At 36.5% G+C, this 21,371-nt stretch overlaps 1 protein-coding gene across 4 annotated transcripts in view; it reads right to left on the minus strand.

Moving 5' to 3' along the window:
* RASGRP3 (RAS guanyl releasing protein 3) overlaps positions 1-21,371 on the minus strand; it is a 128,893-nt gene that overhangs the window by 10,361 nt on the left and 97,161 nt on the right. For all 4 annotated transcript variants that reach the window (XM_044663661.1, XM_044663659.1, XM_044663660.1 and 1 more), the window contains 3 exons: positions 20,542-20,657; positions 15,486-15,633; positions 3,840-3,876 (listed from right to left, as the gene is read on the minus strand). In XM_044663661.1, coding sequence (XP_044519596.1) covers positions 3,840-3,876; positions 15,486-15,633; positions 20,542-20,657 — 301 coding nt within the window. The remainder of the gene's footprint in view (positions 1-3,839; positions 3,877-15,485; positions 15,634-20,541; positions 20,658-21,371) is intronic.

Genomic DNA, 21,371 nt, shown 5'->3' on the forward strand with positions numbered 1-21,371 from the left:
CAATACACCGAAGTACAAGGGTTAAAAAAAAATAAATCTAGAGTAATATTGGAGAGGGGCAGCCCTCTCCATGGAAGTAGAGTAGAGGAGAATGAGGTGGAGAGGAGAATCAGAGGTAGCTCTTGAGGTGGCTTTGAAGGAAGGGAGGGATTCCAGGAGGTAAGAGTTAGATATAAAATATCAAGGGTGATGACAGCAAGCCCACTGATTTGGTTCTAGTTCAGAGTGCATAAAAGGGAGTAATGTGCAATGAACCCAGAAAGGTGAGTGATAGCATGACTCCTGGTCTGATCTGACATCACCAGACCCTACTGATCTATAAGATCAAAAAAAAGTAAGAAGTCTGCAAGCTTCCTTGCACTCTTCATGGTGTAAAAATCCTGTGAGGGAAGTAGGTGGAACATATTAAAGCATTTAAAATGGAGTTGGGAAGATTTGAGTTCAAATCCATCCTCTGATCCTTATATGCTATACGATCTTTGGTAAATCAATTAACTTCATTTTTTTTTAAACCCTTAACTTCTGTGTATTGGTTCATAGGTGGAAGAGTGGTAAGGGTGGGCAATGGGGGTCAAGTGACTTGCACAGGGTCCAATTAACTTAATTTAATAAAAAATAGTTCATAATAGCACCTATCTCCCAGGTTGTTAAGATGAAATGAGTCAATATTTTACAGCATTTTGCAAACTGTAAAGGGATTTATAAATTCTAACTATTATCTGTGAATCATATTCTCCTTATAAACAGATTCTTAACCTTTTTGTATCAAGGATCTCTGACAGTCCAGATTAAGTTTTTACATGCATAAAATAAAACATATGATTACAAATTAATCTAGTTATATGGAAATACAATTATCAGATTAAAAACAAGTTCATCGATGCCAGGTTAAGAACCCTAGCATTATATAAGATGTTTGAGGACAAAGGCAGTCTTATTTTTGGTTTGGAATTTTATTCCCAGCACTTGGCACATAGTAAGCCATTAAAAAGTCATCTTTATTAATTCATCAAATGTATTTTCATTGAAGATTGAGGGAACAAAATTGAACTATAAAATAGCATTGGTACTTAAAAATAAATATAAATCTCTATGTATATCTAAAAACTGTAAGTAATAATCAAAGGTGACATTTAAAGAGGACTTTATGCACATTTTCCCACGTGATCTTCATCACATTCCTCTAAGGAAGATGCTACATGTACTTATAGTCCCCATTTTATAAATGAGGAAACTGAAACAGAGAGATTAAGTGATTCCACCTTTTTCAAACATCTAGGAAAGCATCAGAGGCAAGATTCAAACTCTCCTATCTATTGTCTCCACCTCCAACCCTCTTTCTGTTCCATGCTGTCTTTCTAAAAAGAATAGACTTGATTTGGGGCCATTAGTGATTTCATGATGTTCACTTGCCAGCCTGGGGGGTTTGGGGGGAGGGAGACTGGAGTGGGAAGAGTTAAGAATGAGAATTTGAAGGAAAAATTTACCAACTCACCTACCAAATGGAATTTTAAAATATTGGCTACACACATTGTTTGTACAGTTTTTTTCCTCAAAAGTTTTACCAAGCTTCTGGAAAACTTCACACTGAAATATCCAGGACTATTCATAATCCCAGTGAAATGAAATGTTGCATAATATGTATATGTTTCTTTTCTCAGCTATAGACTCGTGATTTCATCTAGTCAGGGAAACTCCTGGCATGGAAATTTCTCTTCACTTATATAGATGTAACTTTGGGGCAATATAAGTGTCTTAGCAAGTGTTTCGGGGCACTGAGAGCTTATATGCTACGCTAAGGGTCACATAGCTAATATGTGTCAGAGGCAGGGCTTGAAGGAGCTGATCCTTCTGACTTCGAGGCTCATCTTATATGCCCTATAGTCCAGGGGTCGGTAATGTATGGCTCTCGAGCCATATCAAGCTCCACCTCCCCACCCATCAGTCCGGGCAGAGCCCCAGGATGTGCCCCAGGGGGCTCTTCAGCCCCGCCCCATATTCCAGCACCTTCTGCCTCCATCCTCCTCCTTCCGCACAAGTTTATGGCTCTCACAGCCAAAAAGGTTGCAGTCGTTGGGGCCTATACCCTCATTGGCAACCTCTAGTTCGAGTGCCAAGAGGACAAATTCAAGCTGTCTGTGAGCCCCAGGATTACCAGAGAGAGCTGAGGGAAATTTTGCTTGCTTTGGGAAGCTAGACAGAGGGGTGAGGCATGCAAAAATGTCCTCAGGCGCTGGGAAGAGCAGCTCCCGAGTGCCAGCTCTGCACTGTGCCAAGTCTTCACCAATGCAGCCCTATACCATGCTGATGTTCACAATGCTATATCCAACATATTAAATCATGTTAATGTGCATACTATGTGTACATCATATTCATTGATTAAACCATCTATAAAGCTAGAGGCTAAAAATGTAGTCTATTCCACTGAAAAGGGCAAAAGGGAATTAAGGGGTTTTCCTCACTTTTATCTGTCACCTGTTTCATTTTTGCAGGAAAGACAGTCAATAAGCATTTGTGAAGTGTTTATTGTAGTCTACTGTTCATTACTATATTCGTGATAAAACCAGATAAGACTACTCTGTATCCTAGGTATGAAACTTTGTTAGCTTTTTCCTTTCAACAGTTTTGGATATCATGTATTTTTCTGCCCCATTTACTCAGTACACTTTGACACAAACATAAAAGTCTTATTGATGATAATCAAGGAAAACTTAGAGATGGGTATTCAATTCATGTGGCCTGTGAGGGTAGCTTCCTGAGAGGCAGAATACAATAGTGCTGGTGGAGGGAGGATTGGTCTTGTGGTCAAGAGAGGTGTTAATGAGCTCAGACATTTATGAGATAAATTATAATGGGCAAGTCACTTAACCTCTCACCAGTATGATGGGGCTAATAATTGTATTATGCACAAGGATGTCATGCAGATTAAACAGGACTGTGCATGTAGAGTGTTCTGGGAATATTAGAATGCTATATAAATCTCAAAATTTGTTTTTTGCTTGTTTTTGTCTAAACCTGGGATTTCATCATAGTGGGAGGAATCCCAGGGTGGAAAGGTCTTCCAAGGATGGAGATCAACACCTAACCTATAACTTATACTCTCTAACCTCAACAACTACCTTGATAATCATGCCAAAAACTACACCCTTTTCCATCTCTGTCCCTCTAAAGCCCTTGATGTGTTGATTGATGACTGCCTCTCCTGGTTCACTATTTTAGGAAATCTCCACCAATGTGTTTCCCTTAACAGCTTATTTTCTGGCCATCTCTTCAATAGCCTCTACAAATGACTTTTATGGGTTTCTTATCCTCTTCAGTTCTTGAAACTTGTCAAGTCAATTTAGTCATTGTTCCTACATATCATAGGCCAATCTGCTCCCCTGGCCTCACTGAGGAACTTTCAAGGGAAAAGTGCCCCTCCAGGATCACTCTCCCTTATGCATTCTCTGCTCCAATTAGAAAGTGAGTTCTCTGACAACAGAATTTATCCTTGCTTTTGTATTTATATCACTAGCACTTAGCCCAGTGCTTGGCACATAGTAAATGACTGACAAGTGCTTCTTTTATTCATTCACTGGCATCAAACTGAATCTTCTTGGAACATTCAACTTCTGGCCCTTCCCATGATTGTCTGTACCTGTCTAGTACCTGGCACCAGCAGGGCTCTAGGTACCAATGGCCAAAATACTCATCCTCGATGCCAGAGCATTTTTGTTTAGCTGAACAAATTACTCTCCTGCCAAAACACAGCGATCTTGGACCTTTTTTGGCAGTTAAAAACAACAACAGCTTGCAGGTCTGTCTAGAAAAGAACATTCATTCACATTTTCTTTACCTACCTTTGCATTTGTATCCTTGCTTGATTATGCCCCAGAGCTGTAATGAAAGACAAAATAAAGGCAGGGAGTCAGAAAGGAAAGCTGGAAGGGAAACAAGGTCACCCAGGAGGAAGTACCTCAAGCTTCTAAGCACAAACAGGATGTATGTAACTGCTCTAACACCCTTCCTGTCAAGAGAGGACTTACTCCCTTCCCATTCCATTCCAGCTGTGGGATAACACTAGTTCCCCTTCTCTTTGATTTTTTTTTTTTTTGAACTACGTGAGTAGCAGCCAGGATGGAAAATTGAAGTTGGAAAGAAAATGGTATCTTTTGCTAACTCTGGGCAAAATAGTGGTCTACAGAGTTTTGCTTCTTGGCTCTCTTTCAAGAATCAACCCATCTCCACCCCGTCACCCCATACAATCCTACTAGTCTCTTGTCTGGGAGGAAAAGAATATGGGGGGGAACCCTCCTTTCTTCATCTTTGAGTCATACAATCTAGAGACAGAAGAAACTTTAGCAGTCATCTTATCCAACCCACTCATTTAATAGATGATGAAGAAATTATGACCCAATGACCACAGCAGTGATATATTTTGCTTTACTATCCGCAGAAGAGGAGAGAATGCAGAGCTTTGTGAAAACAAAATAAAATTGAATTTTTAAAAAAGAAACTATAAGTCCAGAGGACCAATCTCACACAGATAAATATATATATCAGAATTGGAATTTTAACTCTGATCCTAGGACTAAGTTCAGGTTCAGCAACCTTTTCATGGAATCATATCGCATCCTTATTAGATCAGCTTTCTGTATTATTTGCATATGAAATAAAATATTTGCATTTGAAAAGAGGGACCTTGGGGAGAAAGTAGCTGGTAACTCAGAAAAATGAGGATGGGATTTCAGACATCACTTGGGAAGATACTTCTGAGGAAACTCTACAGGGCCTCCTTCAATCAGATCACCCAAGTGACAAACTACCTTTCCACCTATGCATAAAACTGACTTTGCCTTCCATTTAATTAGGGGAATGTTTTCAAGATAGGACCACTCAATGTGATTGGCATTAGAAATTGATTTGTTACTTCATAATTCTGATATAAAGAATAGAAACATTTAGACAAGGGATACTATCTTTGGGTTTATTAACAACTTTTAAATACACAATCATAACTGGGGTAGAAGGATATAGGATTTACCTCAAAGGAAAAAAAAATTAAAAGGCACTGAATTTAAAGATGCTAAAAGAGTTTGTACTCCACTAGTAGTCTATAAACAACGGAATATAACACAGTGTTGACAAAAAAAATTAGCTATGAAGGAAGCTATCATGATTTTTCCCACTGCCCTCTCTCAATAATAGCAAGTTTTGTGTTATTTGGCCCAGAAACAAAAAAAATTTATATCTGTGGCTCTGGATGAATATTTCTCTGACATTATAGTAGATTCTTGGCTCTACTATCATTCTTTTCTAACCAGAATACCAACTAGATCCAATTAGTGGATTTCTCCAGGATCCTTTACAATCCCTTTTGTAAAAGATTTTAAATGTCTTTGACTTGTTTTAATTTTTTTAATAGCAAAATGTAAAAACTATGTGGTCATGACTAGTTGTCATAGATATTTTTTAACACCATCATTCAATTGAAACTGTTCCCTCTAATTTTACTTATCACACTTAAATTCTTCTCAGCATCATTTAATGGTATATAGATCAACCCCTTCCTTTTAACTCTTTTCTCTTGGCTTCCATAACACTAACCTGCCCTGGTTCTCCCCTTGCCAATCTTAAGTCATTTAAAATCTATTGCCATCAAATTGGGACACTAATACACTGCTGGTGGAGTTGTGAGTTGATCCAAAAATTCTGGAGGGCAATTTGGAACTATACCCAAAAGGCTTTAAAAGAATGTCTGCCCTTTGACCCAGAAATACCAAAGAAATAATAAGGAAAAATACTTATACAAAAATATTTATAGCCACACTCTTTGTGGTAGCAAAAAATTGGAAAATGAGGAGATGGCCTTCGGTTGAGGAATGGCTGAACAAATTGTGGTATCTGTTGGTGATGGAATGAATAGTGTGAAAGGAATAATGAACTGGAGGAATTCCATGTGAACAGGAAAGACCTCCAGGAATTGATACAGAGGGAAAGGAGCAGAACCAGGAGAACATTGTACACAGAGGCAGATACACTGTGGCACAATTGAATGGAATAGACTTTTCTACTAGCAGCAATGCAATGATTCAGGATAATCCAAAGGAATTTATGAAAAAGAACGCTATCCACATCTAGAGAAAGAACTCTGGAGCAGGAACACAGGAAAAAACATATGATTGATCACATGGTTCGATGGGGATATGATTGGGAATTTTGACTTTAAAAGATCACTCTATTGCAAATATTAATAATATGGAAATAGGTTTTGAACAATGATACATGTATAACTCAATGGAATTGCTCATCAACTCAGGGAGAGGGGGAGGGAAGAAGGGAAGGAAAGAACATGAATCATGTAATCATAGAAAACTATTCTTAATTAATTATTTTAAAGAAATCTATTGCCATCCTCCACAAGTCTTTTTTTTTTTTTAACCCTACATTCCATCTTAGAATCAATACTAAATATTTGTTCCAAGGCAGAAGAGTGGTAAAGGCTAGGCAATAGGAGTTAAGTGACTTGCCCAGGGTCACACAACTAGGAAATGTCTGAGGCCAGATTTGAACCTAGGATCTCCCATCTCCTAGGCCTGGCTCTCAATCCACTGAGCCACCCAGCTGCCCCTATTTCCCCCAAGTCTTAAAACTTTCCCTTCCCTTAACTTCCTTTTAAAAATGTTTTATTGATATTTTTTGTTTTTATATTGTGATAATTTCTGGAAATACCTCCATCCCCTTGCCCTTGCCCCAGCCTCTGAATTGAATCTTTTTAGTAACAACAGAAAAAAAGTTAAGCAAAACAGACAATATAGTAACCATATCTGGCCATATCCATAACATTCATCTTTCATTGTTCCTCTTCTTTATGTCAAGAGGTGGCACCATTTTTCAAAAAGTGCCTCAATCTAGTTTCCTTTTAGGAGTTATGACATTTTTATTATAGTTACTTGTATATATATATATACTTGTATATATACAAAAATATATATACTTGTATATATACATATATATATATATACAAAAATATGTATATTTTTCTTCTTGTTATTTCACTCTATATCAGTTCATACTTTGATCTAAACAATTTTTCATATTATATTATTTGTTTCTTACTACACAATAATATTCTATATTCACTCAGTTCTTGGTTTTTTTACTGCCATAAAAAAAACATTGCTTGGAATATTTTGGTATATCTTGGAATTTCTTCCTTCCCCCCAAGGTCAAAGAATATTAATATTTTAGTTGCTTTTCTTGAATAATTTCAAATTGTTTTGAAAAGAATTAGATTAATACATAGTTCTACCAACAGTGCGTTAATGTATACATATTTATATAGCCTATTCAATACTATTTCCATTTTCTTGATCATCTTTGCCAATTTGTAAGTCATGAGGGATTATAATTTGCATTTTCTTCTGATTATTAGTGATTTTGAACACATTCATGTGGTTTTTGATAGTTTATAATTCTTCCTTTGACATTTATTTGTTCATAGTTTTTAATTGCTTAACAATTGGGAAGCACAAATTTCCATATCCTAATGATGTTCTTCATGCTATTTTTAACTTCTCTGTGTACCCTCAGTTATAGCTTCTACCTCTGCACTCATAATGCCACCTATGCCATTCATTTCCCACTTAAAGTACACTACCTCTTATAATTTATCTTTTGGGTACCTGCCACCCCAATAGGAGCTTTTTTTCATATGTCTTTAGTGTAGACCAATGATGGACAAACTTTTTAAAGAGGGGGCCAAAGGAAAGGAAATGCTCATCTGTCAGTCTGTTTCTAAGGCAACTCTTTCGAAGTTTCATTGTATTGTTTCCTACTTATTGTATTCGTCAGATTAGAAATAATGCCCTGCCTCTAGATAGAATATTTCAGGGGGCTGCATCTGGCCAGCAGGTATAGGCTGTAGTTTGCCCATCACTGGTGTAAAGCATATGCTCAGCAAATGCTTACCAACATTTTGATAATGATGGTGTTCATTGGATGCTCAAATCAACTCCAATTGAAGATTATTAAACATATTGTGGCCCTTGCAGTGATACTGAGCTCCTTAGTAGAAAGGAGAATTTAAACTTTTCTTTTTGTTCCTAGGGTCTAACCTTGTATATAGTAGTTGTTTAAAAAATACTGATTTAAACTATGGAAGAAAGTCTTTTGTAAACTATAAAAGTCTACAAACCTTTGAGCTACCATTATGTAAAGTGACTGATAGTTAGGTGAGGGAAGTAGAGTCTGGAACTCAAAATGTAAAATGTAAAATTTAAAAAATAATAAATAATCTTCAAAAAATTAACAATAAGGTTCTCCCTAGGTCAGAGCTAACTCCAGCACACATTTGATTTAAACCTTGTGTGACCAAAAAGCCAGTTGTATGAAAGGATCTCATTTAGTTTGAGACACTCCATTGATCTGGCAATATCATTTCTGAAAAAAAAAAATATGAAAGCACTAGGGTCAACTAATCAGAACCTAACAGTTCCAAATGTGATATTATCCATTCTTCTACCTCTGGATAGGATTACTAGCAAATAGACATTGAAAAAATTTATGGTAATACAATACATAATATAATATATTAATCATATATTATATATATATGTTTTTATATTTTTGTGCTAATCCAATATCTAATATAAATTCTACAAGCCTCATTATTTACAATGCCATAATCAAACAATAGGGCCCGCCTTAAAAAGAGCCTATACTACTGCATGCCCTCACTTTTTTCCCCTTTCAACACTCACTGTGATTTTTGAAGATAAAACATTTGTTTTTATTCATTTATTCTAATTCTTTATATAATATCCTAGTTTTTAAAATCTCTCATCCTGCATCAAGATCCCAAATTTAAATTAGCACAAGTATCTTAACTGGATGTGAATTTAGAGGTCATCTGGTCCAATTTTCACCTGATAAAGAATCTCCTCTCTTAATCCAATTAATAGACATTTATTAAGTCACTAAATGCCAGTTACTGTGTGTTAAGCAGTCATCTAGACTTTGATAGATTTAAGGATGGAAGAGATAAAATCAAACTTAAAAAATATTTAACAGTGTTCTTCTTTCACTTTAAAAAGGAGAAATTGAAGTCAAGAGAATTCCAGTGATTTGCCCAAGGTTCTGCAAGAAGTAAGTCGCATGTCTAGAGTTCAAACATAGGGACTCTTACTCCAAGCCAACATTCTTTCCCTTGGACAATTCTGTTCCAGAAATGCTCAAATTCTTCCTGATGCTCAGTTCTGAGTATATAACTCTTATGTTCAAGGTCCTTGAGGGGGTTCCATTGCCTGAATGATGTCTTTACTATTAAGCCTGGTATGTGAAGCCTTTTAAGAGCTCTATTGAATCTACTTTTCTGGCCTTATTGCTTCTCATTTCCCCTTGCATATGCCATACATACTCCATCAAACTGGACAACTAGCTGCCACAGAATCATAGACTTTGAGTTAGAAAGGACCTTGATAGCTATCTTGTCCTGTCTATTCCATGACTGAAAAGGAATTCCCAATATGAAACATATAACAAATAACAAACAAAAATCTAGCCCCATGTTGGTGAACCTATGGCACCTGTGCCAGAGGGAGCCGCTCCCTTCCCCCTCTCTACAAGTGCCCGAGGTCATTTCTCACATGACCCACCCCGCTGCCCAATGAGAGCACTTCCTCCCTCCACTCTCTGGGGTAAGGGGCTCACATGCAGTGTGAAGGTCACCGTTTGGGCACTCGATCTCTGAAAGGTTCACCATCGCTGACTGACCTAACCTCCACTTAAACTTGTACAGTGGGATAACTCACATTCTCACAAGGAAGCTCATTTCACTTTAGAGAAGCTCTAATTGTTAGGAAGTTTTTCCTGACTTCAAGTCTAAACTGACCTCTTCGATATTTGAAAACAATGATCATGTTCACTTAATCCCATCCCATTCTTCTCTTCTCTCAGATAAACAACCTAAGTTCCTTCAGCTACTTTTGATATGACATGGTCTCAAGGATCTTCACTCTCTCCTCTGCCCTCCTCTAGATACTCTCCAGTTTATCATTGTCTTTTTCAGACTGAGCATGATATTCCAGATATGAGCTGGCCAAAGCAGAGTACAAACCCTTATTCCTGGAAATTACCTAATGCAAGATTGCATTGGTTTACTTGGTTGCCATATTACACTGCTGACTCATATTGGATTTATTTCAAGGGTGTGCTAGTGCCAGAAATGATTAAAGTTTTCAATGTGAGGGTTTACACATTGGACATGGTAAATGCTATGAATTAGGGCTCCCCTTATTTTGTTGATTATCCCAATTTAAGAAAGTGATAATGCAGATAAAACTTTAAAATGTATCATATCTATTATTTTTCCTCCAGAGATATTTGACTATTAAACATTTACTGGCAACCTCTGGGCCTACTTTTTACTAAAATCTCCAAAGCTTTTCAGAAAACTACTGTCTAACCATAACTTCTCCTCTATTCCATTCTTCTACATGTCCTGCCCTTTCCTGTTTCATTACCTGTGTTAAGATCTCTTCCTATACCTGTAATATCCTTCCTTCATCTTTGGTCGCAGAAGTCATTGCTTCCCAAAGCATCCCAATTCCCTTTGTGATAGTTTTAATTGTTGAAAAAGCTTTCCTTTATATTGAATTGAAATGTGCCTCTCTTCAATGTCTACCTTTTTCTCTTATTTCAATCTTTTTTAAATCCAGCAAAACAAGTGAAATCCTCTTCTACATGTTAATCCTTCAAATACTTCAAAATAAATCTCCACTTCTCTCAGAGCCTAAAAACGTGTGATTTAGCAATACGTAAAAATTTATTTCTCTGTCTCTTAGATATAATTTTCTCTTTAAAGGCTTTTCAGAAACTCCAATCAGGGCTCAGGATAAGATTTTTTTAAATTTTTGAACTTGTGCTTAATCATGATAAAACCTAGGTTTTTACCTCTATATAATTTTTGCATTGTGGTAGATTTATTTTGTCAGTATAATATAACACAAAAACTCAAAGAGGTGATATTATTCAGAGATGGTGGTGGGGGAGATAATCTGGTGGCATGATTGCAAAGAGCTAATGGTGTCAAGCAGCACAGTTGGGGGATGAAGCAATGTCCCTCTGAACCCAAAGAAAGCTTCCTGATGTGAGTAGTCCATTACAGAAGGCTATTTTAGAGGGAGAAGACTTGTATCGAGGGAAGTCAGTTGAATCATGGTGATGAAGCCCAAAGAGTTAGAAGCACAGTAGGGAGAGGAATGTCGCATGACTCATGTGGAGCCAGTCCTCAAAATGGAGGTCCTGAAAGGAAACCACCAATAGGATGAAGGGGCAACATGTTGGAGTCTTCTAATGTAGGTGGTTTTCAACAAGGTACTCTCTCTACCAATGCAACTATGTGCTCTTTAATTTTTCTTTAAGAAACCTAATAAGAGGAACTGAGAGAAAGACTTAGTGATTTGCCCAAGGTCTCACAGTCAGAACTTGAACCTAGGATTTCTGTAGGACAATTACTAGCTCTCTAGCCCTTCTACTCCTCACTTCCTCTCTATAGTAGAAATGTTAAAATGCATGATAATATGATAAGAATTCATAAGAAGGGCCCAGACTCTCTCATAAGTGATATAACAACAATTAAAGGGTGGAAATGTACATAGAATGAGTTGCTTTAGAACTTCCTTGAAGTCACTTAAGCAGAGGATGAATGGCCTTTTGCCAAGCTGTTGTGGAGCAGGGAAAGAATTCAACTTTAGGCTCAAATTGGACCAGATAGGGTTTGAGTCATTACACTTAAAGATTCTGGGAAGTACCAATTCATTATTAATGGAGTAGGATGTGTAAGAAGAGAAGAAGGGCCTTGGGAACCATAGAAAGAAAAGGGTAAGAGAAAGAGAAAAGAGGAAGCTGAGAACAAAAGAAGGAAGCATGGTGAGTGCAGCAGTTCTTAAAGTGTGGTTCAAGGACCCCTGGAGCTCCCCAGATTTTTTCCAGAGATTCACAAGGTCAAAACTATTTTCATAATACTAATATGTTATTTGTTTATTAAAATATCTCCTTACTTTTCCAACTACATATCTATGAGAGATAGGATTTTTTTCATGTCTTCAACCAAAACAACATATTGCTACAATAATACCAAAGCACATATTAGAATCCAGCTATCTTCAATTAAGCCAGATATTAAAGAGATTTGTGAAAATATGTACAAAGCTACTTTTGTGCCATTTTTAAAAACTGGAAGCTATAGTTATTTTTTAATAAAATATTATTTATGCTAACTTGTAATTTGTTTGTTATTGTTATATTTAAATGAATAAGTATTTTTAAATGTATTAATAGATATAACCCATATAAACAACAGCTCTTTGGACTCCCTAAATATTTTTTTTAAGATTATAAAGCATAGAGGACAGCTATGTGGCTCAGTGGATTGAGAGCTAAACTGGTAGACAGGAGATCCTGGGTTCAAATTTTACCTCAGATATTTTCTAGTTATGCAATCCTGGGCAAGTCATTTAACCTATTCCCTAGCCCTTATAGCTCTTTTGCCTTGGAATTAATATACAGTATCGATTCTAAGATGGAATATAATGGTTTAAAAAAATTTTAAGAGTGTAAAAGGGACCTAAAACCCAATATGTCTGAGACCTGCTATTGTAGAATAAAGCACCCTAGGTTTCATATCAAAGGAACTGAGTATGAATTCTAACTTTCTTATTTCTTTTATACCTTAGAATTCAGTGAGTCTCTTTTTTGGACCCTTTTCTTCATTTTTTAAACAAGAGTACTGATCAACATTACCCCTAAGTTTTCTTCTTGATTTAAATCTTTTACATGTAGGTATCTCTTTCATCAGCTAGATGCCATAGGAAGTCAGACACTACGCCATAGGTAGTTTTTATCTATTATTCTTCCCCTCCCCAAAGAAGACTTATAATAGTGTTTGTACATAGTCTTTTTCATCCTTCATTTTTTCAAAAAGGAGCAATGACATCAGGAGGTAGTGTCTTGACTTGCCTTTTAATTGGATTTAAGTGAGGCAAAATTGCACAAAGTTGTCAGCCTTCCTCTCCCTTGTAGAATCATTGAATTCCAGTGGCAAGACTGGAAATGGCCTTGGATGCAGTGAGTGACTTTGGTGTCTTCCATGTCTCACCAAGATCTAGATGCTCCATAGCTCCTGCTTCAGCTGCCTTCACGGCCACTGGAACAGATTTTTTTCATTTGCCCATTCCACTGTGGGAAGCCTTCATGTGCTTGGGGGTTGACATCCTCTTAACTCATTGACAATTTGAGTTCCGTCAATTATCTTTAACCTGGTTTAGTTTATCAAAGTGTGGCTTCTTGGAACCACAGGTGAAAGTTGAGTGGCAGGTAGACACCAAAGGTGGATGAACATCCCTGAAAAGGGCTTGGCAAACCCTCACACCAGAAGTGCTACTACTTCCTGAATACTCCATACATAACTTAGCTGGTATTTCCAATTATTTTAACCCTAAAGATAATTTTAACCAATTGTTTTTAACACTATAATTTGAAGAACATGAGGAAAATTTCTTCCCAAAACGATCTTACCCAAAACTTAACATTCCATGATTAGAAAATCATTCTTTTGGATAATAAAAGCCTTTTTAGGACTCAGGAACACAGTGATTATTATTTAGTGTTAGAGCTGAAAGGTAATTTGGACTCAATTTTCTAGTCCTCTAGTCATTTTATAAGTGAAAAAAGTAAGACCCAGGGAGACAAGGCAAGTTTCTCAGCTTACTGGTGGCAAAGACACATCCAGAACATGAACCTCTTGACAAGACTCAGAGTACTTCTTATCAAATTATACTGAATTAATCTCACTTCCTAATTTTTCCAAAGGTTGGACCTGCTTTGCAATATGTAAGCCCCAGTTACAGTCACTACCCAATGGTCTTCTTTTGCAGTCTTAAACTCAAAAAAGGCACTTGCCTGTAACTCAGCAGCTAAGCAAACCCATGCTCAAGACATGTGACTTTCTAAATATAGAGCCTGCTTGGAAAGCATTATTCTATATTTAGGACCAACTTGAGCCACTCTGTGCTTAGTATTCTGTGGATGCCTGGCACCATCCTATCACCCTGCTGGGTGCTTGCTGAGAGTCTGGGGAGCTCCTCCTTTCCCCAACTCTCAAGAACATAATGAATGATGAGTTTTCCCCCTCCCCCTTTTCCCTGCATGAAGGAAGGAGTTTGAGGAGAAAAGAGGGTCCTAGGGTTCTAGTAAACACAGATTGAAGGGACGCTAGAGATAAAGTAATTCACCTCTTCATTTTATAGATAGAAAGCTATTCTGCCCTTTCCTCTGTTTGCATTGCTCTCTGCCCAAATAATCATTTGGCACATTCAGCACTGATTTAGGGAGTCTATTTTCCCTCAATATCTAAGCTCCAGGTAGTACTGATCAAGGGAAACACATGGATTTGGGTTGGCCGTGCCTACTCTGTCCATATCATCCAGAAAGGAATCTATGAACCAATCACAGAATCATGGAATTGGAGTTGGAAAGGCCCCAGAGGTCATTTTGCTGATGACAAAATTAAGGTCCAGTTTGTTCAAGGTCACAGAGGAAGTGAGTCGTCAAATTGGCTTTCACATTCGGGTCTCAGGACTGCAAGGGGAACACTGTGAAGGTCTACCACATTCCCTCCTATTTTAAAACCATTTGCCTGGATCTCTAAAAGGCCTGTGAAAAGGAAATCAGACTGGAAATTAGAAGGAAGTAGCTAGGTGGAACAGTGGAGTGGGAATTTGAACAAGAGTCAGGAAGACCTTGGTACCATCTTTGAGATCCCAGGCAAGTCACTTAACCTCTGTGTCCCTTAGTTTCCTCATCTGTAAAGTGAGGATAATCACAGTACCTGTACAAAGGCCTGGGGTGACAAATAGAATAGAATGGCATATATGAGAAACAGCAAGTAGACCAGTTCAGCTGAAATACAGTGTACATGAGGGAAGTGGTGTATCACCAGACAGGAAAGATTGTGCCAAGTGAAAGGGTGTGTATTTGATTGTAGTGTAAAAGGCAGAAACTGGAGTTTCTAGAGTAGAGTAGGGACATACCTGGACCTGTGCTAGTGCATGTCTCCACAGCCAAGATTTATTGGGAAACCACTATGCTTCCATAGGTAAACCTTACGTGACTGGCCTGACTTTGTAAGCTACATGTTTCAGAAGCACACATCTAAACCATATGATCTTGCTTTGGTACCTAAGTTATTTGGGATTTACATTTTTGCCAAGCCTAATGACTTAAATTCTGAAAATTGAAAGTAAATATTTCAAAATGATTTATAATACTTTAAAACAACATTTTTCTATTTTCTCTAAATTCCCCAGACTGCAAAGCAAATTATTACAGAGAGGAGGGGTGGAGGGAGAGACAGAGACAGAGAGGTGGAATGAGGGACAGGTAGAGAGATAGAAATATATACACAAATGGGAAAACAAAAGAAAACAATTTTTTTCAAAACTTACAAATCCTGCACAATGTTCACAGAAGGTTGGCTTGAGATAGTTCACCTCTTGAAAATTATGGACAAATCCTGGTCCCATTTTACACTGGAGTTGAGATTTAGCTCTCAGGAAATAAGCCATCATCTCATCTTTACTAATTAGGCCATCCCTGTTAAGAAAATTCGAGAAAGGAGGGATCCTATTAATATAACACTCACAATTTAAGCCTTCATCTTTGTTCTCTGGTGCCATATTTCCATTCATTTCCTTCCTGCCCCTGGTGATTGAGAACAGTTGGGAGTAGGATGACTCTCCTGAAAAAACCTGAGAAGGCAGTGGTTCACAAAGATATGACATATACATACGTAACACTTTTATGAAGATAAAACAGTTATATGTATTTACAAGTGAATCCAACAAATGCAAAAGAGATTTTCAGATTCCTGAGTTTCCACAAGTAGATCATGGCATTTGGGGGCTCAGGGTAGTGAGACTCATGAAGAAAATAGATGAGTGTGCTAATGAGTCCATTTCACTTCTTACTTTCACTGGCACCTTACTAGTCCTTGGAATCTTTTTTTATTCATTATGGCTTCCTATTGCTTCCCCCACAAAAGTGTCAGATGCTTTTCTAAGCAATTGCATGTAATTCCCAAAGCCTATTGTCTCCTTTGCTCTCCTCTAAGCAGACACATATGCCCACATATATTTACCGAAAATAAGGTTATCCAAAATAAATTGTCTATTCTCCCTCTTTTCTGCTACATAGAATCTCTGTAGCTACGTCTTCCTTGGTATTTTTGTGTTTCTCATCCTCTTCTTCTTTCCAGCTCTCTGTCCTCCTATCCAAGGCTAACTTGAGTGCCTATTCTTTTGATTCCATGCCTTTCCACCTCCTCCTTCAGAGACCTTGCTTGATCCATCCCATCCCTTATGCATCTTAAATTTCTCTCTCTACACAGACTCTACTCTGTTTGCTTAAAAATATGGTCAATTTTCCTCTATTCTTATAACAAAGAATCAAACACCTTTTCTAAGTAAAACACCTTTTATTGAACTGTAGCTGCCTGTTTTTCTCTTCTTCCCTTCACTGACAATATCACAAAGGAAAATTAATTCCTGCCTCCTTTTTCTCATCCATTAATCACTGTTCAGTCTCTTTCCATTATGGCTTCTGAGCACACAACTAGGGGTATTCTGGAAGAAAGGGAAAAAAGCAGTCATTGAATACCTACTCTGTGCCAGGCACTGTATTAAGTACTTTACAAATATCTCTTTTGAACATCACAACAATCATGGAAGGTAGGTGCTATTATTACTTTCATTTTATAGGTGAAGAAAAAAGGCAAGCAGAGGTTAAATGACTAGTCCACTTGTTAATAAGTGTCTGAAGCCATATTTGAACTCTCTGTCCTGACTCCAGATCCTCTGCTTTATCTACTCTATTACCTAGCTTCCTAGTCAACTCTAAGGAGCTTGAAATCCAATTATTAAATTTTGAGCACAAAAATTTACACCTCATTAAATTGGCAAACACCTCAAATCCAGGCTTGATTTGTTGACAATTTTCAATGTCTAGGCTTGAGAAACTTTTAATTTTGCAGATTAAACTTAAAAGTATATATGAAATATATTTATATTTAGTCTAAAATACATTTTGTTTTTCCAAATGCTGTAATACATCTAACGCATCTCTGTATTGTTCTATAAACATCACTTGAGTTCAGCAGAAGTACAATAGAAAGCTCAGAAAATGAAATGTAGTCATCACCATGATGATAATGATGATAAATGAAATTAGTCTTAAGATCTGCGAAGCCTTTTTACATCTATTATCCTTTCTGAGTCTCACAACACCCTTGGGTAGCTGCCAGTTTATTTCTTCTTCCTTACTCTCAGATCTTTATCTTCATTTCCTCATCAAATGATCCCCAGTAAATCCCTTTCTATCTGACTTCTGACCACACAACTCAACCAAAACAGTTATAGTGCTCCCAAATGACCTCTTACTCATCAAAGCTAATGGTCTTTGACTACTCATTCTTTTTCACTTCTTAGCACTCAACCCCACTGCCCAACCCACAAGTTCTTGAAGCTTTCCTCACATGGCTCCTGCGATACTAAACTATCCCTAGCTGAGCTATCTCTTGGACCATCCTATATACAATTCATATTTCATTTCCTCACCCTACTCTAAAAGTGTGAGGGATTCAATTTCACACCTCTTTTCTTCTTGTTCTGTCATTCCTCCTCAGAAGATTCATCCATTCTCATGGTTTCACCTTCCATTTGTATGGAGATAATTTCCAAATCTATTAAAGAGCTCTGAAGAATATCCTCAGATTCTAGTATAGTTCTTGGCACAAAGGAGATACTTATTCAATGTTTGTTGCATTTAGTTTAGGATGATCATGTGATAATGTACTGTTAGCTTTCATATCAAATGAAATTTTGTTTTTTATTACTATAATTTGTAATATAGTAATGATATTACTATAATTTATATGTATATATGCATATTTTATATTTATAACTATATATGATTGTAATTATATGTATAGAATTATATATAATACATTCATAAATATTAAATTTAATTATACATACACATAAAATATTATCTATATTTATATTATACATTATATATAATATAGTAACAATATTACTATGATTATGTGTTTGATGTTGATTAGATATGTACACGTGTGTATATTAATTATATATTAATGACATGGATATTTACTTAATTAAATATATTCTACATTAGCTATAATTAATTACATCATATATTACCTAATTAAGGTCAGAATTCAGTTAGTTGATTTCTGATTTTAAGGATCCATGTAATCAAGCCTTTTTATAAATGTTAGTATATTTAAGTTTAATATGTTTAAGATAACCTGACAATTCACTGTTTTTAGCCTCCCCAAACTGAAAAGTAGAATACCATTCAAACCATATTCATGAGAAGAAAATTACATCTGAAAGTAATATTCATGCTAATACACACAATGCACTTGATACTCCAGGTCAGTGATTCTCAAAGTGGGCGCCACCGCCCCCTGGTTGGTACTGCAGCAATCCAGGAGGGCAGTGATGGCCACAGGTGCATTTATCTTTCCTATTAATTGCTATTAAAATTTGAAAAAAAATTTATTTCCAGGGGGCTAAGTAATATTTTTTTTTCTGGAAAGGGGGTGGTAGGCCAAAAAAGTTTGGGAACCACTGCTCTAGGGGAACTGAGAAAACATAAAGATAATGATATCTGTCTGAGCTTTCAATATGGAAGTTCACAGGAGCAGTTTGGTTCCATTTCCCCAGAGAAACTCTGACTTGCAATGTCATCCAGTCTACAGGAATTTATTGATTTGACTTTCTATGTGGATTGGGTGACTGAAAATTGTGTCCAGTCTTTCAGGCCTAGATTGAATCCCTCTAGAAGCAACTATCATTTTCACAGTTGTGTTCTAGTCCTGTCCCATCCAAAACACTGGATTTTGAGATGCCTGCTGTGGAATCTCACTGGAAAATGGGTAAAAACCCCAACATAATTGCACTTAAGGCACCACTTTGAGCAGTAGGTATGGGGGGAAGAGAGGGAAAGGATGAAGGATTTGACAAACTAAGTATTCCACTATGGCTCTCAGGTCAAGGGCACTGCTGTGCCAACTCTCTTATCTGGTAGATATGGTAGTGGGAATGTTTTCACGCCTGATGGGATATTTTCCAATCTTTCCAGAGAAGGGAGAAATATAAAAAGTGATTTCTATTTCATTTCAAAATAGATTATAAACAAAAACATTTATGTTCTATGAAGTACTTAATGAATTAAGCAGTCATATATACTCTATGAAGTATTTTTTCTTTACCACTGATTTTAATATGTAGTGCTTCCATCTATCAAATGAGTGTTTTCATATTTCAAATATCAAATGATGAATTAGAGTTTTCGTTAAGATATACTTGTAACAAAATGTCAGAATGGGTAGATGGGAGGGAGAGAACATCGATTATAAAATGTAAGAAAGTGAGTATTAAAAATTACATAGATATGTAATTTGGAAAATATAAAAATTCTAACTATATCACAATGACACAAAATAATATATTTAAAATAATAATAAAATGAAATATTATACATAAATCCTTTTGTAAACTTTAAAGTTCTATGTAAATCCTAGCTATAAAAACAAAAATAATATATACTCCCAAAAATGTCAAAATTTTCCTTTGTATGTCAAATAAGTTCCAAATTACATTTCTGAACATTTTTACACAAAGAAAATTATTGAGGGGATTGTACTGGACATTTCTCCAAAAGAAATACCTCTCCCAACCATATGGCATTTTTAATTATTTTATTTCTCAAGAATAATTTTTTTTCTTCTCAAGAATCATTTTAAAATGAAAATAATTTCCCTTTATTCATGTGAAAGTTAACCACTATTTCTTGGCCATCTGTGATTATGAAGGACAGATAGAACTTTGTTTAGGTGTGTTCCACAGACTAAAATGCCAAATGTTTGGTGATCATAATGGTTCCTGCATCTTTTGACATTGCTCCTGTTTTGGCTTATCTGAATTTCACCCCCACGCTCTTGTTATTGTTGTTGTTGTTGTTTTTAATAACTTTTACTTTCCGTCTTAGAGTTAATACTGTGTATTGTCTCTAAGGCAGAAGAGTAATAAGGGCTAGGTAATGGGGGTTAAGGGACTTGCTCAGGGTCACACAGGTAGGAAGTGTCTGAATTCAGATTTGAACCCAGGACCTCCCATCTCTAGGCCTGACTCTCTATCCACTAAGCCACCTAACTGCCTCCTCCATGCTCTTTTGATAAAAGTTATAGGACTATTGAAATAGCCAGATGCATCATGAGGAAAACAATTTAGATAAGACTTCATTCATAAGGACAAGTGGCAAACCAATTGTGAATGCACGAGTTTTCTCATTAAGGTTTAGTGTATAAAGCTATAAATACATGAGCTAGGATGAAATAATCTCTCCTGGTCTCTAAAATGTTTTAGGGGCACATGAGGAGAGGGACAGAGTGAAAAATTTAAAAGAAAAACAACTCACTGGTCTTTGTCCAACACACAGAAGGAATCCAAGAAAGGAAAGTTGGCAGCAATACTTTCAAAGTCCTCTTGGGAGATGTACCCATCACGGTCATGATCATAGTTTCTAAAAACAGACTGCAAAGTAAAAACATGTGTGCTTACCAATGCCAACCCAATGGCAACAGGAAACCTAGCTGAGAGGCAAGCTCACCTCCCAAACTCAGGGAGTTTCAAAATGTACTTTTGTTGTATGGCCATTTGTTCTTCCACCTATATGCATCTATGTATTTGTTTAGTTAGCCCTTGGAGACCAGGGATATCACAAGGTACCAAAACTTCAAAGAAATCCCATCTAACTCTTCAAGTTCCAGTAATAAAATAAATCAATATGCATTTTGAAATGCCTACAATTAGATGGACATTTGTATCTCTTATGTACTTAATTAGGACATGTTCTAGGGTCCATTTTTTTGTCCATTCAAGTATTTTGTGTCCATAAACCCATTCCATCTCCCTCTCAATGGCATGCCTCATCAAAAATTCTCTTTTTTTCTTCTTGATTTCATGTTCACTAAAATTTTTCTTTCAATACTAAATATTCTTGGATTGTACAATAGCTAATGTCTTCTCTTTAATTTAAAACAATTTAGGAAAAATATTTCATCCCAATGACAATCTATCATTCCAGAGTATGCAAAAATCAATTAAAACAAAGTACTTTATCATTACATGATTTCCAATTCCAAAATTGGAAACTTAGCTCCAAAACAACCCTAGAATACTAGAGCCCCAAATGTCATCACCTAGTGGTCAGTGATAGTGACTTGGAATCAAAGATGATACTCAAAA

This window comes from Gracilinanus agilis, chromosome 2, assembly GCF_016433145.1.
Source record: "Gracilinanus agilis isolate LMUSP501 chromosome 2, AgileGrace, whole genome shotgun sequence".
Taxonomy (NCBI): Eukaryota; Metazoa; Chordata; class Mammalia; order Didelphimorphia; family Didelphidae; genus Gracilinanus; species Gracilinanus agilis.